A 16567-nucleotide genomic window follows, 5' to 3' on the forward strand; every position below is an offset into this window, starting at 1 on the left:
TCTTATTTTACAGATGAGGAAATTGAGACTAAGAGAAGTTAAGATTTTCCCAAGGTCACACAGATGGTAAATGTTAGAGACAGGGTTGAAACTCAGGCCTTCCTGACTCCAGTGCTCTATTCAATGCATGATGTGGCTTCTCTAAGAATTGACCTCTTTAGAAACCTTAGAATCTCACTACCTTCTCTCTGTTGCTCAAACCATCCAGTGTTTTGAACAATCCCCTGCTCTACTCCATACTGTGACCAAGATGGGAGAAAAGAAACAACATTAAGAAAAGCAGAATTAAGTCTTGTTCTACTTTTCATAAGAAGCCATCTTTCCCATATATGCCACCCCAACCAAGTTTTATCCTTTCTCCACTCATTATGCCCAGTTTATACTCCTTTGTATTCATTATCCTTCTTTATTCTCCCTTCACTAATTCCTCACATTTGCCTTTTTGCTATTTCCACACTTTGCATATTATTTCAGCTCCCCACATGATTCCCAACAACCCATCTTTCAAACTGCATGGAAGAATGGGAGAATAAGAGAAAGGAGAAAAAACCAAGGACCACTGAGGAAGTAGGGAACACTGCATAGCAGAAAGAACATTGAGGTAGAAATCCTGGATTAGAGTTCTGGCTGAAGGTACTCTGCAATGTACTAAATTCCAGCTGTGTGACTTTGGGCGAGTCATTTTGCCTTTTGGGGTCTTATTATCCTTACCCATAAACTGGGAGATTTGGTCTAGGTGATTTCTAAAGCTCCCCTACAGCTTTGACATTCTATAGACTGTGGGGAACATAATTTTGGTCACCAAATCCCAGGTGCTGTAACTTCATACTTTTCTCAAAATCCTGCTGCAAAATAGATTATAATTCTAGGAAACTTGTGAAACTCCACAAACTGTTGAATTTTACTCCATATTTTTCCTGGGTGGTTCACTATCTGCCACATAAACATGATGACTTGACTCCCAGCCCCAAAACCTGTTCCTGCCACTAGCTTCTTGGGGAGGAAGAAGCTCAGGGACAGGCACAAACCTTAAACTGCCTGATGTTCCTTTGTGCCACAAGGTGGTGCTCATTTTCTGGAGTTATGCAGTAAGCCAGTCTCTAAGAATAAAGCAGAAAGAGAAGAGAGGTCAGTGCTTCCCGAAAATGCCTGCTGCCACTCAAATATAATGGGCCTGATCTAGTAAGTAAATGAAGAGTTTGGCTCAAATAAAAAAAAATAATAAATAAGTGAATGAAGGAAGGAAGGAAGGAAGGAATGAATAAGTATCTCTCTAATATTTCCTCAACCCTCTATGTGCACTGTGTATAAAATACATAGCAAACCACTTTATAGAAACCTATTTATCCAGTGAGAATACAAGTTAACCCCCCTTTAAGTGAGCCTAGCATATGAAAATCTGGATTTGTCATCAAGAAAATAGATTAGTATTTCATGAACTCCTACCATGTGTAGGTACTATAGGGGATTCATGGGGGAAAAAAATAAGGCTCTGTGGCCTCTGTACTCAAAGAGATCTACTAGATTTTAAGTTCCTTCAGAGGCTCATGATATAATATAGTAGACAGAACATTAGAGTCAGAGGACCTGGATTCAAGTTCTGGTAACTCTACAAGTTATCAGTGTGTCATCTGTCTCTCTGGGCCTCAGTTTCCTTCTCTGTAAAAATGATGTGGTTGGATAACACAACCTCCAAGCAGTCAATCAACAAGTATTTATTAAGCACTATGTGACAAGAACTGTGTTAAACACTGAAAATACAAAGACAAAAGGGAAACGGTCCTCAATCTCAAGGTGATTGCATTATACCAAGGATGGGGTAGTACATGTGAATATATAAGTATATATAGGAGAGATACAAAATTAATTCAAGGTAGTTTTTGAGAAGGAGAGGGCCAGGGGGCAGTTAGAAAAGACCGTGCAGTACTAAGTACCATGTTTTTTGGTGCTCTGTGTAGAAGTGTATCACAGCAATAACAAAAAACACTTGTTGAGTGTTGACTCACAGAAAGTACTAGCTAGGAGCTGGGGATGCTACATATCCCCAATGACAAGCAGTCTCTGCCCTCGAGGAATTTATATTTTTGCCCATAATAGCTTTTACCATCCAAACTTGCTTTCCAATGGACAACATAGGAAAAAATTAACAGGGACTCAAAAAAAAAAAACCAAACTTGGGAAGATCTGGGTTTGAGTCCCAGCTTTGCCAGTCAATAATTGTATAATCCTGGTCAAATCAGTTAACCTCTCTGGGCCTCATTTGTGAAACCAAATAATGAAAGAAGATACAACTCTGATTTCTAAGGTTTCTTACAGCTTTGACGGAATATAAGAGTAGTCCTTCATCTGACATTAGTTTCCTATGAGACCTTGATAAAGCTATGTCTCCTTTCTGAAGCTCAGTTTCTTTATCTATAAAATCAGAAGGATGGATTAGGTGATCTATAAATTCCCTTCCATACCTGGTATTCTGAAACACTAAGCCCAAACTACTAATTCTTTTTTATGGGTGCTGAATGGCAGAAAAGGTTGCCCATACTTGCCAACTCTGTGTCTGTAATCAGCCCTTGATTCTGCCCAGTCTAGAGTACTTGCCTCTCTTAAGGAGCCCTTCAAGCTCAGGAATTTGTAGATAATGTAGGCAGGCACTAGTACCATGGAGGAAAGGGCAATGCCCCAGCCCACACAGTTGGCCCACAAAGGGAAGACATAGTCATCATAGTTGAGGGGCTTGAAGTTGATGATGCTGACAACCACCACAAACTAAGGAGGGAAGGAGATAACTCAAGTCAGCTTAACAAATATCAAGCACTTATTCTGTACAAAATCCTATACTGGATACTTGGGGTACAGATACATGGAGTACACAGTCCCTGCCCTCAAGAAAAAGATGGAGAGTGGAAATCACACAGAGAATTAAGAACACTACATAACATGTACATAGCATATTCTTGATAAATGTTTTTGAGTGAAGTAAAGAAAGAAAAAGGAAGAAGAAGAGGAAAAGGAGAAAAGCAAATAATGGAAATAAGGAACAAAGTAAGGAAAAATAAAAGAGGAAAGGATAGCAATGAAGGGAAAAGAGGGCAGAGAGAAAACAGAGAGGATAAAGTGGGTAGAAAGTGAGAGGAGAAGAGAATTGGGAAAAAGAATATGACTAGATGAATCTTCACAAACACTGGATGGGGAAGTGTGTCCATTTAAAAAAAAACTGGGGGCCTTAGTGGACTGTAGCTTAATATATGTAAATTGTACAACATGATAGCCCACCCACTCACCCAAAGCTATTGTGATCAGTCTGCCTAGGGTCAAGAATCAGAGAAGTAAGAACCCCAATGTATTCCGGCTTGATCAGGATGCATCTAGAATATTGCATTTAATTCTCAGTGCTGTGTTTTAGCGATACATTAATAACTCAAAGAGCATCCAGAGGAGAATGAGGAGGGGAATAGAGAACCTTCAACACAAAGATCAGTTGAAGGAAGTAGAATGCTTAGCCTAGAGAAGACAAAACAAAGGAGGAACATGGTAATCGTCTTCAAGTATCGAGAATACAATGATATGGAAGAAATACTAGACTTGCTCTGTTTGGCTCTGGAAGACAGAACCAGGATCAATAGATGGAAATTATGGAGACATAAGTTTAGGTTCAATATAAAGACAACATTATTCATAATCACAGCTGTGCAAAGTGCAGCCAGTTGTTTTGGGAGGTCATATGTTCTCTCTCACTAGAGTCTTTCAAGCAAAGCCCAGATGGCCACTTGCTTGGGATCTTGTAGAAGAGATTCTTGGTCGTATGAAGTTTTAACTAGATGATCTCTGAGGTCCCTACCAAATTTGAGATTCTGTGACTATAAAGGAAAGGGAAGAAAGTGAAGAGAAGCAAAGAAGATGAAGAAAATGAGAATGAAGCTAATAATAAAGAGGTGAAAATTCAGAGCAGGAGAGTGAGGCATTACAAATCAGGCCTGGCTGGGAAAGGTCAGTCAGTCAACAAGTATCTATGAAGCTCTATATATGACAGACATTGTGCTAAGCACTGGTGATACAGAGAAAAGGGTGAAAGTGATTCCTCCTCTCAAATACTGCACATTTTAATGAGGAAAACAAGAAGTAAAGAACAATATACACAATATATTTACATATATGTGTGTAAACACATAAATGTAAATATATGTAGTAGTAGTAGATGGATGGTGATCTCAGAGAAGTATCTGGGGAAAAAAATCTCCTACAGAAGGTTAGACTTGAACTGAGTCTTGAAAGGAAGCCAGTGAAGCAAAGAAGTAGAGGTGAGAAAAGAGCATTCTCAGGTCTAATGAACAGACAGTGCAAAGGCATTTTGTCAAGAGATGGAGAATCATGTATTAGCAACAGCAAATAGGCCAGTTTAGCCGGATTGTAGAGTATGTGAAGGGGAGTAAGGGGTAAGAAGACTGGAAAGGTAGGAAGGGGCCATTTTATAAAGAGCTTTAAATACAGGACATTATATTTTATCTTGAAGTTTATAGGGAGCCACTGATGTTTATTGACTACAGGGGTGATATGGTCAGTTTTAGAAAAATCACCTTGTTGGTTAAGTGAAGAATGTATTTTATTAGGAGAAGAGTTTACACAGGGAGACCAATTAGAAGGCTGTTGCAATAGTCTAGCTGAGGGGTAACAAGGACCTGAATAAAATGGTAGCTGGGATAGTTGTTACACAGTAGATGTTGTGAATGAAGACATGACAGTATTTGACACCATACTGCATATGTGGGATGAGTGTAAGAAGTCAAGCATGACTTCGTGGTTGAGAAATTGGATGACAGGGAAGTGATGTCTTTATCAGTAATAGGGAAGTCTGGAAGAAGGGTGGGTTGGCCAGATAGTTAGTGGGGAGAGAAAATAAGTTCTTTGGATATACTGAGTTTGAGATAGTTATGGAACATCCAATCCGGGTTGAGTTGGCAGTTGGTGAGACAGAACCTCAGGAAAGAGACTAGGACTGAATGTATCAATCTAGAAACCTTCTGTATAGAAATGATAGTTGACAAGAAAGAGATGGCTCTAAATAAACTACATTATTATCATTTTCAAAGTTTTCCACAGCCCTCACATCCCTGGGGACATAATTCCCCCTCCTTCTTTGGAAAATCCAAACTTCTTACCAATAGGAAGGCTGGGCTCACAAATTTCCAGCAGAGCCTCCAGTAGAGTCCTGGTTTGAACCCCATCATCTGTTGAATATCATTGCTGAATCTGTCCACACCTAAGGAACACACACACACATACACACAATACATTAGTCAAGTAGAAGGCCTTTATGCAAGACAAATCACGCAAACTGGAAAAGATGCCCAAATACCATTGAGAACAGAAGGGCTACTCTTAACCTACCCTAGTTTCAGCACCAAGTGGTTCCCCAAACATTAATGGAATTAAACTAATTACTGCCACCCTTGGTGAAGAAAATTCATAAAGTCAAATCCAATGCTGACCAACCTTGAGGTAAAAGGGCTAGAGAGCAATTTTGTTTCTTAAAGGACATCTGGTTATTATTTTTCTATATACCTGCAGAATCAACTCCTGACTGTTGACAGGAATAGAGAAGTATAAATTCTAGATAAATCAGAAGAATGAATAATGCAATAAATGAGGCATTTTGTGATCATTTGAATTATATGATCCTTTGGGCATCAATTTCCTTTTCCTAATAAAGTTAATCTTAAGACTGATGCTTTTTTACAGAGGAAAGAGGATTTGAAGTCAAATGTTCAAATCCCAGCTCTGTTACTTATGTTGTAACTTTGGGCCAGTAACTAAACCTCTCTGGGCTTCTGTTTCCGAGTCTATAAAATGAAGAAGTTGGACTACATGTACTACAGGTCTCTTCCAGTTCTAGATCTGTGCTCCTATGAGATGCTCTTACACACACAAACACACACCACCTTGTGTCAGAAACAAACTGCCCAGGAGTGTGAAGCAAGCCCAAGTTAAAACATTCATGGTTGATCCATTAAATGGATAATCTAAAGCTATTCCTGTAAATTAGGAGGATCACACAATTAAAATTCACCACTTTGGATATTAAGTGCTGCATAAATCCTATATGTCAGGCTGGTGTAGAGATAAGTCACTTCTCTAAGACCCCTAGGGAAAAGAAAAAAAATACACTTACCATAGAACCATGAAACACCAATGGCTTCCATTAAAACAGCAAACAAGATTGAGGTCCCTGCAGCAAATGTATCCAGCAGTGTCAACACATATATTCCCCCCTGGAGCACAGAATTTTAAAAAAAAAACACCAAATTTACATTCACTTCCATGTTGAATGTAAATTCAACAAACATTTCCTAAGTTCCAACTGTGTGCAGAAGACATTGCTGGAGTCACATGGTTTAAAAAAATGGCATAGTCCTGGCTTTTAAGGAGCTTATGTTCTATGGGGTTGGAGTGAGGTAAGTACTACAACAAGTACCCAAATATGAAATATTATCTTCCTTTAAATTACTTATCATCTAACAAGGAAGGATATGATATGGAAATAGATTAAGTATAGGACAACATTGTACATGGTGGGGACAAAGAGAAGATCTATGCAGTGTACTTTAGAAAAAAAAACTTGAGGAGGGAGAGACCATCTTTATCTCGGGAGATAAAAAAGACATCATGGAGATCATTCCTGAGCAGAATATTTAAGGATGAAAAAGAGTCTGAAAGGCAGAGAAAACATGGAAGAACATGCAAGGCATGGGAGACAACCTGTAACAATGAATGGAAATAGAAGATGGCATATCAAGTTTGGATGATGCCAGTGGTCTAGCTGAACTAGAATATGGGGTATATGAAGAGGAGTAAAATTAAATAGGTCTAGAAAGGTAGGTGAGAACCAGATTATGAAGATCTTTAAATGGCAGGTTAAGGACTTTGTATTTTATCTTCAAGGCAATAGGAAGTCACTGAACATTATTGAGCAAGGGAGTAATGCAACCTGTGCCTCAGGAAGATGATTTTGGCAGCTATATGGAGAATGAATTAGTAAAAAGAGAGGCTGGGAGAATAGTTAAGGGGTCTATTGTAATAGTCCGAGTGAAAAGTGATGAGAGCTTAATAAAAGAAGAAGGTAGCTTCTATGTACACAGAACAGAATAGTGCTAGGAGTGTTTGCAGAGTTAATGGGACTTGGCAACCAACCAGATACAGAGAAAGGAAAGAGTCACAGATAATTGTAAGGAAAGAAATAAAGCTTGGAATCTAAGTGGAGAGGACCTGAGTGGTAAATCTTTCTCAAAGTTGGCTTTAGTTCACCAGATCAGGTCACAGGGAAAGGGCAGACAGTGATGGTCTCATTTCCATGAATAGTTCTTAGGTACTTGCATTTTCCCTGTCCCCTAGAACATGTTTCTGACAAAGTGATTATCCAAAGAGGTCATAGCAATACTGATATCATAGAATTATAATACGCATGTGTATATATTTTCTGTCACTATCTGTGTGGCCTTGGGTGAGTCACTTACTTTCTCTGGGTCTCAGTTCCTCATCTGTAAAATGAAGTGGTTGAACTAGATGGACCCTAACATCCCTTGTTCTTAATCTATGAATGCTGTATGTTTTACAAACTGTTTCTAAATCCATTCTATCATCCAATCTTCACAACAATGCTTCAAGGCAAGAATTATGATCTTTATTTGGCAAATGAAGAAACTGAGGTCCAGACCAGAGAAATCACTTGCCCAAGGTCATGCAACTAGAATGATGGAGTTGAGACTTGAGCTCAAAACTGAAGGCTCCAAGATCAGGGCTCTTCCACGGCCCCAGAAACAGACTCAACTACAAGCAGCAGTTGACAAAAACATGTCTCCTCTCACTAATACCTGCCATAGTCAATGACTTACTCACCTTAGTGATACAAAACAGAGCCAGCAGGAAGGTGCCAAAGGTGACAGCAAATGTGAAAAGCTTTCTGTGCCGCTTCAGGATCTGGAAGTCATCTGCAAGGCCAGTGATGACAGCCTCCATTCCTCCCATCTAGAGAGAACCACAGCAGGCTCAGAATCCTCCTCTGCTATGAACAAAGGAGCCGCAGATGACCAGAGCCAACAGCATGAGGAAGGACACAACAATGGAGGCAGATGGGAGGAAGGGGCAAGCTGGGGCAGGGCAGCTCTCTCAGAAGACAGCCAGTACTAAGAAACATAGTATCCAAGGACCTGCATGTATCCCTCTTAGAAAAATGGCGAAACTCCACTAAATGGGTATATGAGACATGTCTTCACTCATGAGCAGGCCTCTAATAATTACTCACAAGTCTCTCCCTCCACTCCTCATCTTCTCTTCTGTTCCCAGCTAAATTACTAAATCAGCCGCTGTGTGTAGATGTGTATATGCGTGAACTTGTGTAATTAAGTGTTCCCTGAGTCCCACTCCCTCAGGACTCTGCCCTCTACCAGAGGACTGATAATCTTATAACGCGTACTAATTACTTAACATGTTATACCTTGTACTTCTATAACATGCTACATTTTTACATTTTCAAAGAGGTCTTCAGGAGGCCGTACTTTAACCTAAAGCAGTAACTTCAATAATCATCATTCTAGGAACCATAGAAAGCCAGTAGGGAGAACATTTTTGGTCAGGAAAGGGACAACTTTGGCTGCCTTTCAAAATATATCATGTAGAGGGCAGGAACCTGGTATCTGAAGGCAGGCTAAATGGATGTAAGATGTAAACTACCCCTATTTGTTTGAGATCCAGACATAAGACTGACGCCAACCAAACACCATAGCCCATATACTGCAAAATTCTTAAGGAGTCCCCTCACACAAACACCTTTGTCAGCTATGGATAAGCCATATTTTGAATTCATTGTTAGAGGCAGCCTGGTATAATTGAAAGCACATTAGAAAAGGAAGGAGCCAGGGGATTTAGTTCTAGCCCTTTCTCTGTTGATAATTTCCCATGTGATTGGGGTCAAGTCATTCAATCTCTGTGAGATTCAGTTTCGTCCTCTATTGAATAGTAAGGATAACCCCTGCCCTCCTAAATGTCTTCCTAGCTGAACTCCAAGCTGCCAGGATTATTGTAAAGATTGAATGAGATCAACCAATAAAAGTACATTGATGACTCTAAAGTTCTGTGCACATGTAAAGGGGTTATGTTTTATAAAGTGATTCCACATTTATTATATTATATTTTAAAAGCTCTTCAAAGCTGATTACCCCCAGTGTGGAGTGGCTAGACCATATATTATTATCCCCATTTGACAAATGAGAAAATTAAGGGTGATTTATTCAACTTTCCTAGGCCCCAATTTCCTTCTATGTAAAATGAGGGGGTTACACTAGTTGGATTCTAGAGAGCCTTCCAGCTCTAGCATTTCATATACAAAGAGCCATTCCAACTCTGAGATTCTGTTTTCCAGGGTCTCTTCCAATGCTGACATTCTGTGCTCCAAGTTCTCTTCCATATTTGAGATTCTTGATCTAAGGCCCCTCCAGCTCTAACATTCCATTATTCTTATGCAAATGCATTTGTTGGTCTTGATTTTCTGATATTAGCCCACATTCCCTGCTTACTCCCAAGGATCCTGGGCTATGCATGCTGGTGCGACTCAGGTTTGGAAGTCCTTACACTCTGGAACTAAGGGAGCACTCTTGCCCTGGGGAGACCTGGAGGAAGAGAGTAAACTGGGGAACACACACCGAGCTATCAATACCCAACGCCAACAGCATGACGAAGAATACTATGGCCCAGAAGGTGGATCCTGACAAGGTAGAGATGGCTTCTGGATAAAGGATGAAAACCAAACCAGCACCTGAAAGAAAGAAAAGTAACACATCCTGTCAACTCTCATGGCTGGTACCACTGCACACTGAAGACTTAGGTTCTGAGATGCTATCCTAGGGGAGAAGTCCTCTCCAAATGATCTTCTTTGATACTAACAACATTCTTGGAGCTTAGACAGCTCTGGCCTCAGCTGAAGACTCCAGCCTGTGGCTTGGAATAGTTAACACCATTGAATCAGAGGCAGAATACGGGGGTTCTCCACTCGAATTGTCCATGCTATTTTCTCCAGCTCATCCTCCTTTCTCTCTTCCAGTCAAGCAATACTCATCCTTCTTGGCCCAGCTCATAGTTCATCTCCTCTCTAAAGACTTCTCTGACTTTTCCCATGCAATACCTCTCTCCCCTGAGCTCCCTTGCAAAAAAATATTTGAATCACATAGACTAAAACTTGGTCACAGACATTCCTGCATTTTTCTTTGGTTGTTTCCTGTGAGAACATCTCAGTCAACAGTCAGTTAACAAGCATGTCCTTGCCCCTATACTCCTGGTTTAAGAAGAAATTTCAAATTTGAGGGTTGAAAATAGTTAACAAATTGCTATTTCTCAGTGACCTGGTTACAGTTTGAAAAATGACTTCTTAGAGATGTAGAATAGTTGATGCTGATCTGGATTTGAGGCCTAAGGGCTTTGCAACTCCCACCCCTTTGAATTCATAACTTCCTTCAAAGCACAGCTCAAATGCTCCATTTCTTTCTTTCTTTCTTTCTTTCTTTCTTTCTTTCTTTCTTTCTTTCTTTCTTTCTTTCTTTCTTTCTTTCTTTCTTTTTTATTTGTTGGCTAGGCAATGGGGTTAAGTGACTTGTTCAGAGTCACACAGCTACTAAGTGTTATGTGTCTGAGGCCAGATTTGAACTTAGGTCCTCCCGAATCTAGGGCCAGTGCTCTATCCACTGTGCCATCTAGCTGCCCCTCAAGTGCTCCATTTCTCCATGAGGCCTTTCCTATTGGTGTTAGTGCCTCCTGAAACAATTTTCTTTATATTTTTGCATTTACTTGCATGTGTACACGTTGTTTTTCATAACAGAATGCAAGTTCCTGCTTACAGGACTGTTGTGGGGATTGTTTTATTTTTATGTCTTTATCTCCTTTGCCTAGTATATAGTAAATGCTAAATAAATGCTTGTTAAATGAAAGTCACTATAACCCCTACAAAATTTAGTTTTTTATCTATAAAATAGGAATAATAATAATAATATTTATATTAACTATCTCACAGAAGTATTGTGAAGAAGGTGCTTTCTAAACGTTTACATACTATGAGAATAGCTATTTATTAAATTCATGGAGGTATTTCAGAGCCAAGAGGCAACATGAAGTCCTAGATAGGGCTGGATTTGGAGTCAGGGATGGTTCAAATCATGCTTCTAATACTTAACTGGATGTGTGACTTTAGTTATTAACATTTGTATGTCTCAGACATCTCCCTTGGACAAATCTACTAAGCCAGGGGTGGGAAACCTGCAGCCTCGAGACCACATGTGGGCCTTCTAGGTCCCTCAAGTGCAACCCTTTGATGAATCCAAATTTCACAGAACAAATCTGTTGACAAAATAAAATGAGACACAGTATATCAAAGTACATAGATGATCTTTTTGTGATTTAATTTTGTTTTTCCAATTGCATGTAAAAACCATTTTTGATATTTGTTTTCAAATTTGGAGTTCTAAATTCTCTCCTCTCTTTCTAAGACAGCAAGCAATTTGATATAGGTTATATACATGCCATCATACAGAAAGTCAGGAAGCCCTAGGTTTAAGTCCTAATTCTGACACATGATAGTGAAGTGACCATGGGAAAATCACTGAACTTCTCAGTACCCCAGACAGCCCTCTAATATTCCAAATTTCACAGAACAAATAATAATAATATTTGTATTAACAATTTTTAACAAATATAATCCCTTAGGGAGTTGTTCTGTGAAGTTTGGATTCAGTCAAAGGGCCGCACTTGAGGACCTAGAGGGCCACATGTGGCCTCGAGGCTGTAGGTCCCCACCCCTCTTCTAAGTTACAGTAAGTTGTTAATTTTGAATCTGGAGGGAGTTTCCACACAGGAATTTCTCATTATCAATTAAATCACAAATACAGACTTTATATTCTCTATGCCTCTCCCCCAGTCTTTATTAGGAATAGATCTAGATTATAAAGCTTTAGTTTTAGATAGTTGAGACTGAGCCTCCCTACCTTCTGTTGCCACATCTTCGATCTTAACCTTGTGTTCATGAGCCATGTAGCCCAATATGGAGAAGATGGCAAATCCAGAGATGAAACTTGTGACACAGTTGATAGTGCTAGTTAGCAGAGCATCTCTGGGGTAAAAGAAGAAGACTGTTAAAGCTTGCAATGAATGGAAGGAAGGGTGCTATTTGTTAACTGAATTCTACCTCTGGTGATTCTTCTAATATTATCTACCCTGACCTGTTGGTGAACTCAAGAAGTTTACTGTGCTGGGAAAAATCACCATAGACCAAGGTGATCTGGCTGGCAGGTCAGGAATCTCCCATTTTCAGAGCTGCCTGCCCAACACACAAAACACATTCATTTACCTGTCCTTATCTATAGGCTCAAAGATACTCATAACCTAGCATAAGCGTCTAACCTGGAAGAAAGTATGTATAAAGGCCCAAGAAAATCTAGAACCTTGCTTTGCTGTTGGGGTCATCGCATTTTGATTGTTGGTACATTCTATTGGCTTTTTCATCTGGCTGGCCTGAGTTCTAGACACCTTTGATAAGTACATCTAATGAATTGCTTCCTCCAAGTCCCAATTCAGACACAACCTCCTCCAAGAAGCCTTCCTTGGACCCCTTGACTGATCCCAGAATCACAGAAGTAGTTGAGCTTGTAGGCCATCTAGTCCAGCTCATATCTGAGAATCCCTTCTACCATATGCCCAAGAGCCTTCACTTGAAGATCTCTAATAATGAAGAGAACATTATTTTCTAAGACATTTCATTTCACTCATGATAACTCTAAATATTATGAAGCTTGTCATTACCTACAGCATAAATTAGTCTCCTTGCAACTTCTACTGATTGTTTCTTGTCTTTTCTTTTAGGGCCAAGTAGAAGAAAACAGACTCTTTACTCTTCAAAATCATAGTTGTTCAAATATTTTAAAGCTGCTATCTTGTTCCATCCTAAGTCTTCTCAAGGCTACAAACCCCTGATTCTTCACAAGTGATCTTTGCATGGCATTGGGTCTGGTCTTTCACCATGCTGGTTGTCTTCTTCTGGACCTGCTCAAACTTTTCTATGTCTTTTTCAAAATGTGGTAAAGTGCAGACCAAACACTGCGATCCTGATATCTCTCTTAATGCAGCCTCTCCTCATACCATGAACTTTTTTGCCATCCTTGTCATACTTTTGACATATATTGAATGCTCACACATCACTGAAACATTCAGACCTTTTTGTATGATTGTTGACTAGTCATGCTTCCTCCATTCTGTACTTGCAAAGTTGAGTTTTTGGACCCAGGGGAAGAATTTTATATTTGTCCCTAGTACATTTCATCTTGAGAGTCAGTATGGCTTGAAACCTAGCTAACCATGAATCCATAAATCCCTGGGTTCAAGTCCTGCCTCTGACACATACTAACTATGTGAGTGACAAATAGGCTGTTGAGAAGGTTCCCATCTGCATTGGTAGAGGCAGTTCCTTACCCTGAGCTCCTTACCTTGAGGAAATCATAGGTCCAGCCCTCAAAATGAATCCTACTTCATTTGTTCTGTCCATTTGCAAGTTTTTTTCCTCATGCTTTGGGACTTGGTTTTGCACTTATCATATTCTAAGATATGTATAACGCAACTCCCTACCTCACTTCCCATCTTATCAGAAAACCTTTTCTTCTTTCTTTTACTCACTCACTACAACACTTCTCCTTTCCCCCACCAAACACATTCATGTACATCAAATTATCTCGACTCCTACATCTCTAAGAAGACTGAGGACATCTGACATGGATTCCCTCCTCCTTCATTCTTCAAAACTTCGCAGCTTCATTACCCATTCTTTTGGGTCAGAAAAAGAGGATATAGTTCTACTTCTCATGAAGGCCAATTCTTCCCCCTGTGCCCTTGACCCCATTGCTTTTTTCTAAGGCCTTGCTCCCTTAGTCAACCCTTCTCTCACTTATCATCAGTATCTCCTCCTTCACCTGCATATAGATAATTAGATCTCCCTAGACCACAACAAAAATACCTTCTAACTGGCATTCTATTGTCAACACCCTCTATCTTTCTTCCATCAGCCCTTTGCTTTCAAATTTCTAGGGGAAAAAAGAGGCTTGCACTGTCTCTTCAACCCCTTGCAATCTTGCCTTTGCCTTTGACATTCTACTTAAGACTACTCTCTCCTTCAGTCATTCCATCAGTGACATCCTGATTATAAAATCCATTGGCCTTTTTTTCAGTCTTCATATTCCTTGACTTCCACACAGCTTTTGAACACTTGACCAGTGTAAAAAGTCAGACTCATGACATAACAGAAAGCAGTTTAAACATAGAGTCAGCAAAGACCTGGTTCAAGTCCCAGCTGTGATTCTTACTAGCTGTGTGAGTAATTTAACTTCTGAATATGTTTCCTCATCTGTAAATGGTGATAATACTTGTACTACCTACCTTATGAATAATAACTACTCATTGTTATATAATCTGGATCTCCCTTTTTCTGGCATCTACCTGATGATCTCTGCTCTGTCTCTATCCACATGACACAGAAGGACATCTAGGAAGCTGGAATCTTTGAATATTCCTTTTCTTGCCTCTCCACCTTGTATCTATTCTGGGAAGGTTCTGAATTAAGGATGAATTCAACTGAGCAACACCCACATCACCCATCGACTAAGCAGAGAAAAGAAAATTCACCCAACCACAAAGCAGTTTTTCACCTGTAACAGTTGTTGTCAAACTTGTTGTAACTGGCAAATGCAATTAAAACTCCAAATCCAGCTCCTAATGAGTAGAATATCTGGGTGGCTGCATCAATCCACACCTGTGTAGACAAAATAAGGGCACCAATGAATCTGTCTTCCTCTTCCTTGACCATATAGGAACAGACCACTTAGCTGATGTAAAAGGGAAGAGAGACTGCAATGATATTTCTAAGCAGATGTGAGCAGCTGTTGCACTGGTACCATGATTACATTCTCTGTCTTTCAAGAAAATTAAAGTCTTTCTTTTTTTTTTCTTTTTTGCTGACCAGCAGCCCTAAATAAGCTTCTCTCTCTTTGTATAAATGATTTCTTTTCCTACCAAGACAAAGGTATTTGTTAGCAACATATTTCCAGTGTGCAAAGAATTTTGGTTTTGGAGTTGGAAGACCTGGTTTTAAATGCTGGACTTTGACATTTATTAATGCTGTAACTAGGAGTAAGCTGTTTACCAATTTGGAGTCTTAGTTTTCTCATCTGTAAAAGAGGATAATTATACTTGTACTGCCTACCTCACAGAATTATTAGGAAGGCACTTTGTAAACATTACAGCCCTTTGTAAACATTACAGAACTAAAGAAATGTATAGTGGTGCTATTATCATGGCGCCAATCTAGGAGCTGACAACATTGTCATTCACTGACTGGACCAGTTTGCACAGAGACCTACATTTTATTTCCAGTCCTTAGCTCTGTCATGAATACACTACAAGATCCTGAAGAAGTGACTTAATCTCTTACTATCTCAGTTCCCTGGCTTCAAGAAAAGGACAATGATCCCTTTATTATCTATTTCAAATTCCTCTCAAGAGAAGCAAAAGAAGAGTACAAATCCAGAGAGAAGAGAGACCTCAGAGTATATCTAGTCTGACCCCTGCAGTTTTTCAGACGAAGAAACTAAAGCCAAGGGACATTAAGTGACTTGCCCAAAGTCACACAGGTACCAGAGACAAGATTTGAACACAAGTCTTCTGACTAGAGTATCAATATTCTTTCTACAGTACTAAAATAACAACATGAATGAAAATACTCTGGAAAAAAATGTAATACTCCAGAAATTGTGCTCACAGAGACCTCTACCATAATTTACAAACAGTTGCTTAAATCCTACAGAGTGGTTGAGTGACTTGCCTAAGGTAACATAGCTAGAATCAAAGGTGATATTTGAGCCCAAATTTTCTGACTTTAGAATTAATATTTTTTTTCTGGTGTACCATAATAGCAATATATATAAAGTACTCTGTAAAAAAATACAGCTTTATAGAAATGATGCACATAGCTAATTCTTTCTCCCAAAAGTCCAAAGTAGTGGCCTAGGGCATATAGCAGTTAAATGACTTGCCTAAGGTCACACATCTTGTAAGTGTCAGAGGTGGGATTTGAACCAGAACTTCTTCTACCCAAATCTTGAATTCTATCCATTATGCAACATTGCCTCTATTCTAGAAACACAAAGGTATTATTATCAAGGTATTAGCTGAAGGACATGTTGTTATGAGATGAGAATACTAGAAGAGAAGGAAATCTTAGGAATTGCCTCAATACTAGTTCATCACTTTGTTTCCTCTTAAAGTCCCCTAACTGCTTCAGATACATGGGAATCTGTCCTGTTCTCTGCTACTTCATGGGGAGAGATCATGTGGCCCATTCAGGATGTCTCCCTATGAACCTCGGATGGGAAGGAATAAAAAAGAAAGAGTATCTAAAGTTTCCATGGATGTCCTCAGCCTCCCCTGCATTGACCATTGTCATGCCCTATCATAGGCAAAATGAGGACCAAAAGGGGAGAGGGTAGTGGTTTGG

At 39.5% G+C, this 16567-nt stretch overlaps 1 protein-coding gene across 1 annotated transcript in view; it reads right to left on the bottom strand.

Moving 5' to 3' along the window:
- The window catches only part of SLC6A2 (solute carrier family 6 member 2), a 69850-nt gene that overhangs the window by 6849 nt on the left and 46434 nt on the right, over window positions 1-16567 (bottom strand). Inside the window, exons 6-13 of the mRNA XM_020985198.2 lie at window positions 14724-14827; window positions 12018-12142; window positions 9690-9802; window positions 7888-8016; window positions 6164-6263; window positions 5154-5254; window positions 2596-2763; window positions 1029-1100 (exon numbers count right to left, since the gene is read on the bottom strand). Coding sequence (XP_020840857.1) covers window positions 1029-1100; window positions 2596-2763; window positions 5154-5254; window positions 6164-6263; window positions 7888-8016; window positions 9690-9802; window positions 12018-12142; window positions 14724-14827 — 912 coding nt within the window. The remainder of the gene's footprint in view (window positions 1-1028; window positions 1101-2595; window positions 2764-5153; window positions 5255-6163; window positions 6264-7887; window positions 8017-9689; window positions 9803-12017; window positions 12143-14723; window positions 14828-16567) is intronic.

Source organism: Phascolarctos cinereus, unplaced genomic scaffold (assembly GCF_003287225.1).
Source record: "Phascolarctos cinereus isolate Bilbo 61053 unplaced genomic scaffold, phaCin_HiC Scaffold_2;HRSCAF=192, whole genome shotgun sequence".
In the NCBI taxonomy this organism is placed as follows: Eukaryota; Metazoa; Chordata; class Mammalia; order Diprotodontia; family Phascolarctidae; genus Phascolarctos; species Phascolarctos cinereus.